An 8218-nucleotide genomic window follows, 5' to 3' on the forward strand; every position below is an offset into this window, starting at 1 on the left:
TCTGCAACCCAGACACACCCATCCTATTCCACTGCATAAAACACTGTCAGCAAGTCTCATTACCTAAGTTGGTGCCCCGAAGTTAGACTCTGGCCTGTGGACTTTTTTTCTTTTAATTTCTTTGGGTCACTCTTCACTTGTAATATGAATCCTGGAAGATTTTATTCAGGACAGGAACAACAAGTTTGTCATTTTAAACATACTTCATCATTTTGACTGATCCACATTAGCACGCAAGATTGCATCCCTGACCTACTGGAAAGAGTTCATACTAACTACTTCAGTTATACTTTTCCTGCATCATTTTCACTAGTCCCTTCTGCCTACTATACTATAGAAAGATTTTGGTTTGATAATATACTGGGCCTATTGAGGCCTCTACATCTTTCCATATAATGTTCATATAAGCAAAAAGGTTTTTTTTGTTGTTCTTTTTTTGTTTGTTAATTTTTCCCACGTGAACCAAGGATCTGGGGCCTTATTTTAAAAGTACTTATTATTGAAGAGTAAACAACAACCATAGAAAACAAAGCTTAGAATGGAAGTCAGCCCTTTACCCAGATTTCTCAACAGTTTACTAAATTCTATTGTGGGTTGTTGACTGTGTAGAGCTAATTTATACCTGGACTCATAGTTAAAAGCCTCCAGATTGAAATGGTACTGTGAAATTATGATTTCTGAAACAACCTAATGTCCATGTGCCCAATATTAATTTTAAACAAAGAGCAGGTTTATTATAAATATGACTGACTTGGGTCAAGCACTCCTGTTAAGCTGGAGAAAGCATCATCACCCTCCACCCCAACCCGCAAGGAAAGGTGTGCCAGTGGTGAGTGCCTCTGTGTGTGTATAACATACACATGGGCACACGGATACAGATCTAGACAGGTAGCTATATAGATACATACTCTCTCTCTCTCTCTCCCCCAAAAAGGCAGTAACAAAAATAAATCAGGCCTAGAAGCACATGCAAGGTATATACTCACTTACAAGTGGATATTACCCCAACATAGATGTTCTCTGAGAGATTCCGCCCAGTGGTGAATTGAGACAGATACTGGGACTTGAAACCGGACCATGGGTGGAGAGCTGAGAGTTGTAGGGAAGAGTGGGGGGTGGAAGGTTCGGGAAATAGGTCCATATTTATCACTCTGTACAAAACTAAAGTCCAAGCGGTTGGTTTTGTTTTTACAGCATCTCACTGTGTTGCCCTGGATGGAACTCACAATGTAAATCATGATGGCCTCAATTGCACAGTGATCTTTTTGGCTACCAAGACCTGGGATGAAAGGTATGTGCCTCATGTCTACCTTGAAGTGTTTTTATATCAATGCTTGCAGACTAGGACAGATGTATCATACTTTTTACAAATATCTGTCTGGTCTCCCAGTATCAAAGGGGCTACTCTTGCCCTAAAGTCCATTAGCTTACCCGTTTACCCATCCATCCATCCATCCATCCATCCATCCATCCATCCATCCATCCATCTATCCATCCATCCATCCATCTATCCATCCATCCATCCATCCATCCATCCATCTATCCATCCATCTATCCATCCATCTATGTACTGTTCACAATTGTAGGTATTATGGGAATTATGAACATAAAAACACCCAAGACATAGATTTTGCCCCAGGTCTCACCACTCACACTCATAATCAACACACACTAGTTGAGAAGCTTTACCAGAAGGAAGGGCATGAATGTATCAAGGGGGAGGTGCGATTGGAAAAATGGGTAGGCTGGGACTTCGCTTCTCTGGCAACACAAGGCAGATAAGTTAGAGTCTGTCGCTGAGACCCTGGCAGCATGTCCTGGGGAACTGGATCAAGGCAGCTGCAGTAAGGAGGGCAGGACAGGAGAGGCTGCAGGACTCGGCTGGGGGAGGAATGGCTGTCACAGTCAGTAACTGATTGGCTGTTCCAGGTGAGGGGAAAGGGAAAGCACCAGTTTTCTGGGCTGCTGGCTGGAAATGCAAGTATGGGCATGAGAAATAGAGGAGGGAAGAAAGCAAGTGGAAGAGTGATTCTTCCATTGGTTGATAGGATGTTCAAGAGCATCACAGGCCTGCGCTGTGGAGAGCCATCCCCAGCTGGCCAGCAGCTGAAGTCATTTTGTAAGTAGGGCATAAAAGTAAGAGGGATCCAACTTTGGAGAATAGCAGTAAAGGTCAAGAGAGTCAGAAGGGAAACTAGGAAGAAGAATAATGCCACAGACCCAGATTCCACACATGACCAATGAAAAGATAGCTCTGTCGACGGCCTCCAACATGGCAGTAAGTTGTGATTACTTTCTTCCAATATTGAACTTCTTATTTTTGTCTGTCCTGTAAATAATGTGCATAACATTTCCCCTCTAGTAGCTCTGTAATTATTTCCCTGCAGCAGGGGTCCCCAGGAGTGCTAAATTTCTTTAAGAAGCCAGTGCTATTGTTTTAACTTATTAGTACCCATGGGAAGCGTTGTGATCATCTTCAGTCATTCATACATGCAAGGAGCATATGTTGCAATAAAAAAATTTTAAATGAAAATTTAAACTCCCCCGAAGCCCTACAGTAACCCACTAGTGAGCCCCCTGATATGTTATAGGCTCAGTCATGTTTTGTGTTGTTAGAAGCTCTATTTTCCTTGGTTTTAGTCTATACTTTCTTCAGTGCACATTCAAGGATGCTGGGCAACCTCACTTTATTGCCACTGTACTTTAGGTGTCTGCTATGGTGCCTAGCACACTCTATATACTTCCAGGCTTTGTAGCATGCACGAGGAAGCTGGAGACCTTTGCTGCTCTTCTCCTGTCTCTTGGACAAGCTGTGCCCATTCCCTGTTGTATCTGGGTTATGATGGTATAAGGAAAAAATGATGATTATCCAGTTTTCCTATTAAACAAGAAAATGGCTAGGGTAGGTCTCCAAATACCCATCAGTGTGGGAGAGGACGTGAGGCCAGACAGCTGTTCGTGGGCTCAAACATTTCACCTGTACATGACACAAGTCCAGCCTGGAGACTTAGGCAAGAGTTGAGGTTACAAATCAGTTGCTGATTCCTCCTCCTGCTCAAGAAAGGCTTGCCCACCGAGTAACACACACTCACACCTCAGACGTTAATCCTCACCACACTAAGAGTTGATCCATGTGAGCACTAGTCTCATCTAATAAGCATGCAGGAAACACCTATATTAACATTTGACCAATTATTGGAAAAGCTGGCCGAGGCGAAAACGAACAATATTAGGTATTACAGTATCCAATAGTGTGGGGTTCAAAGCCCTAGATGTTAACGTATGTGCATGTTCTTATCCTCCTTGGCTCTAGTGCCTCCTTGGTTTTCACCCTGAGTCAAACAGTTGATCCCACTTTCAACTTCAGCAGGGACAGTTTTTAAAATTGAGTGGAGAGTCTGCTGAGCATCACCTGGGTGAGTGCTCATCAGCCCAGGGCACAGTCATGGGTAACTCTCGTACCTTCAGCACTCTTACCAAGAACATAAGATGACTTATCAGCTACCTTCAGCCATTCTTAATTAGGAGGGTAGCACACAACTGCCTAGAATATGTTTTTCCTATAGGTCCCTACCTCCCCTGTGCGAAGCATCTGGTTATTTTCCATGGGGCCATCTGAAATAAGTTATGACGATGGCAAGGATATCATCCGTGGTCCATTTGTACTTGAGGAAATGGACATTCTAGAAAAGGATGAGAATTTTCCCAGTGTTCCTTGGCCTACTTAGCCACTGCAGAAAAATTAACACCCTGAAGCTTAGCTTTGGACAATGCCTGTTGTTCTGTCAGCGCAGGAGTTTGTGGGTCAGGAATTCAGTTAGTTCCTTTGCCACAGTGACTGAGTTCTAGGTAGGTTGATTCAGATGACCAGAGGTTACTGAGATTGCTTGTCCAGTAGCTTGGTGCTAGCCATCTTTCAGATCCTTTCATTTTTTTTTTCAAATCATATTTACCAGGAAGGGATGTCCAAGTTCACTTTTTGCACTTGCACTTGGTTGGGCCTGACCTCCTCCACTTCCCCCTCCCTATAGCTTGTGCTTCCTGACAATGTGGAAGTCCAGAGTAATTGGACTTTTCCATGGAGCTTGCCTTTTATGACTTGCCTTCATGAGTCCCAAATTGTCATGGCTGTCACAATCTGTTGGTCAAGCAGATACTTAAGCCAGCCTACATTTAAAGGAAGAGAGTGGGTCCCACTTCTACAAAAGAGTGGTAAGAAAACAATTTCAACCACTTTTTAATCCGTAAGAGTCAAACTGGAACATGGAGCTGAGCGTTTTTGCTTGCCTTCGTAAGCCTTGCTTTCTCACTCAGTTGCTTTGTCTCTGCTAGCACCTGTGTGTGGTGGCCACAGGGTTCCTCATTATGAGCGGGACCCTGGGTCACAATGTGAATAGACAGCCAGCTGAAAGAGGACCGTGACTTGACACCCATGACAAGTCAGGGCGGGACAATGAGAAGGGCTTAGCTAGCACCAACATCCTCCTGAGGAAAAGGGACACCAATGCCATCCCTCACACTGCAAGGTGGCCTAGGGCTCGAGAGAAGAACAGTGTTTCAGAAATGAAGGGGACGTGCTAATGGCCAGTGCTAATGAGGGTCAGGAACAGGAGAGAGGGGGTGAGTTCATGACCCCATAGCGGAGGGATAAAGCAAATGGGGAGGAAGTTAGGAGGCCCAGCCTTCTACTGTACCCACCTCTTAGAAGAAAGCCAGTTTACCTTAAAGCAGTCCTCCAAACACAGGAAGCAAGCACCTCATTCCCCAGAGTCTTCCAGTCAACCAGACTAGCAGAGGTCAGCAGCTATAGTCGCTGGGGAATTAAGCCACTCTACCACAAGGATTAGGACAAGTCAACTCGGAAACGCTGCCTTTTCTCTCTCTGGGAGCGGTTTTGTGGCACTGAGAAGAATGGAGAGCAAATTTGTGGTAATCTGTCTGAAAACCCTCCTCCTCATTTACTCCTTTGTCTTTTGGACCACTGGGATGATCCTGTTGGCTATGGGAGTCTGGGGAAAGCTTACTCTGGGTGTCTATATCTCTCTTCTGGTCAGGAACTCCACAAACGTGCCCTCTGTGCTCATTGGAACTGGTGTCACAATTGTTGTTTTTGCTCTGTTGGGATGTTTTGCTACATGCCGAGGTAGCCCATGTCTGCTGAAGCTGTATGCTCTGCTTCTGTTGTTGGTATTCCTGGCTGAGCTTGTTGCTAGTGCTTCCGTGCTTAAATATCATCGTGAGATCAAGGACAGATTCCTGAAGACTTACTCCAACGCTGTGCAGAATTATAATGGCAAGGATGAGAAGAGCCAGGCAGTGGATCAAGTACAACAATATCTGACCTGCTGTGGTGTGAGTAACTACACCAACTGGAACGCCAGCTCCTACTTCCTTGATCATGGTATCCCCCGCAGTTGCTGTAAGGCTAAAACTGACTGTAATTCCCAGGATCTACACAATCTGACTGCAGCTGCTACCAAAGTTAACCAGAGGGGCTGCTATGATCTGATGATGGGTTTCTTGCAGGCACACATGGGGCTCATCATTGGAGTGCTGTTTTTAATCACATTCTCCCAGCTAATTGGCATGAGGCTGTCCTGTTGTCTGTCCCGGTTCATCATAGCCCATCTGTATGAGACCACGAGAAAGGGTATTGACAAACAATAGAAGAGGAAGCCTGTTTCCGGAAGAGCTACTCCATCTTCTGAAAGACTTGCAAAGAACACTGCCCCATACAAGTTGCTGACATTCATATCTGATCTCTGCTCCAAATTTTAGCTCATGTGAAGTGTACTGTTCATCTCTGACACACTTAATGTGTAGTACAGTGTAACCACCTGTAGCTAGTCGTGCAAGCTCTTTCTCATGTACTGGGCCCAAATGAAGCTTATTGTAGGAGACTAGGTATCAGAGCATCACTGGCCTCCTGTGGCCCTGAGTGCAGTATGGATGACCCAGCCCATAAATGCTACGCACCTTTAAAGAGATAACCATATGGCACTTATTAGTTCTTGGGGCTTAATTTTGTTTCCTTTAGTTTTCATTTTGCTGTGGTTTTTCATGCTTTCCTTAGGTTGCCTAAAGATGTGAAGAACCATGTCAGTAGTTATTAATAATAATAAGATAGCATGTGTTATGGTGGAAACCTGTTGGGTGTGTAGAAACAGCTTAGTGCATGTTGGCCATTCAATTGAGACCTGCACAACTTCATTACAAGGCTGTGTTGCTTCTTCTCTTGAATGCAATGATGTCAACCCTGTTTTTCTCCATCAGCTAATTGCTATTCTAGTTTTTCTTTTTTTTTCATTGACACTGTAGACTCTGAGGGCTTCAGATCAACTTAAAAATGGGTGTGAAGGGGCAAAAAGTCAAATATTTTTAAAAAGATCTTTAAAAACAACACTTCTGGGTTTCAGTATTAACTCAGTTGGTAGAGAGCTGGCTGTGCAAACATAAGGATCTAAGTCAGGGCCCTGGAACCTATGTAAAATCTAGATGCAATGGCCTTCACTTATTATCCCAGTGTTGGGGAGGAGGACCCAGGTAGGCCTCACATGTACTGGCTGGCCCACAAAGCCATAGGCCAGTGGGAAACCAAGCCTCAAAAAATAAGGTGGATAGCACTGGAGAAATCATAGCCTAGTTTGACCTCTGGCCTCCACATTCTAAGCATATGCATCTCCCCCACACATACATACTCCCCTCAGCCTCTGTATGTCATGTCATCAAAATGCATTGAGATTTGTAAGCATATTAATAAATAGAGCAGTTATGGATAGGCAGAAAAGAGAGGTGCCTCGGGAGCTCCTGTGTAGACTCTGTTCTCTTCCACTTCTCTGTCTCACTGGAAATTGATGGAGAATTGAGAATTATTTTTGGGGATGCTGATAGAGGCTTTTAGTTAATAACTCTCCTTTGGGCTGTTCTTTGTTACCTGTTAGGCCCTCCAATGGGAAACTTAAAGGAATGCTTCTTTTCCAACAGCAGATTTTCATCTATTTAGTGGCTTTGAATTTGGCACATGGCCTTTGCTTCCCATATGGAGCTTTCTCTGAACACTATGATAACCTCGAGACATGAGAACGGAGTTAGGTGAGGGTGGCACTTCGCATATTGCCTCTTATCACCCAGATGCTGTCACTAATAGACAAACATGAGTCATCATGTCAAGTCCGGGGCATGAGTCATGGTCGCTCCACTAGCTACAATGGTGCCCCATTCTTACCCAGAGATAGGGGTGGAGGGGAATGTCGTCATTCTCAGTAATAGCTGAGCTCATGAAAACTCAGGGAGCATTCTGGGAAGAGATCTTCTTCTAAACAAACTACAACAAAAGAAGATTTTATTTTCCTGTCTTTTTTGAGCAACCTGTATGAATCCAGTACTTGGGTTTCTTGCTGCCATCTTGTAAACACGTGGAGAAAGGGTTGGCGGGGGGGGGGGGGGGGATGGCGGGCAAAGCCTAAACCATACAAAATATCCTCGGTACTGGAATTTAAAAACCAGAAGGGCTGCAGTTTGTCTACTGTGTTTTAAGTTGTTCTTGGGTTTTATGTTTGTTTGGACTCAAGTTATGCAGCCTTTGAAGATTGGTCTTCATTTCAAATAAAGGTATAGCTCAGTGTCTTTTGAAATTTTCTTGGAGACAGCAGATACCCAGATTCTAAGCTCGGAACCCCATTCCTGGATTACCTGAAACATGAGTGAAGGGCTATAGAGATACAGAGAGACATATAGGAACTGGAATGCAGAAGTTATACTGGAGAAAACACAGATTTCTTCTGTTTTTAAAAAAAACTCTATGCATATAGATTTCTAAATCCTGGCATGGCCATTGAAGAACCCATGTTAAACCAAATCTTCCTTGAAGAGCCATCCACTATGATTTGGAGTGTAGGGTTCTGTGGCCTTATTGGGGGGCAGAAGCAACAGACAATGGTACTGTCATATCAGTATTTTAATGACACACCTGTACTCTATGTTGTAGCAATGAATCTGAATGTGCATGTTGTCGCCAGGCCAGCAGGGACACAGTATTATAGACCTCTTTGTTTTGAGTTAATTCCCCTTTACAGCTCAGATAATCCGGGAGGAGTGCAAGGGTGACAGCAGCAGAAATAAACTTGAGTATGTATTTCATGGAATGCCCAAAGCCAGATAACCACAGAATGAGAAAATGGAGAGGAGAATGACAAGAGAGTCACATATATCACATGTC

At 44.0% G+C, this 8218-nt stretch overlaps 1 protein-coding gene across 1 annotated transcript; it reads left to right on the forward strand.

Annotated features, from left to right (window-relative positions):
- Positions 1 to 4462: 4462 nt before the first annotated feature.
- LOC311586399 (tetraspanin-7-like) lies at positions 4463 to 6167 on the forward strand. The gene has a single exon (XM_084762346.1). It carries the CDS (start codon positions 4912 to 4914, stop codon positions 5665 to 5667), a length of 756 nt encoding a protein of 251 aa, XP_084618472.1. The 5' UTR covers positions 4463 to 4911; the 3' UTR covers positions 5668 to 6167.
- The last annotated feature ends 2051 nt before the right edge of the window (positions 6168 to 8218 follow it).

This window comes from Acomys minous (genome assembly GCF_964271855.1).
Source record: "Acomys minous genome assembly, chromosome: 2".
NCBI lineage: Eukaryota > Metazoa > Chordata > Mammalia > Rodentia > Muridae > Acomys > Acomys minous.

Bases quoted from the DNA above. Each gene is read 5' to 3' on its own strand.
- LOC311586399 (XM_084762346.1), top strand. From the start codon at position 4,912: ATGGAGAGCAAATTTGTGGTAATCTGTCTGAAAACCCTCCTCCTCATT.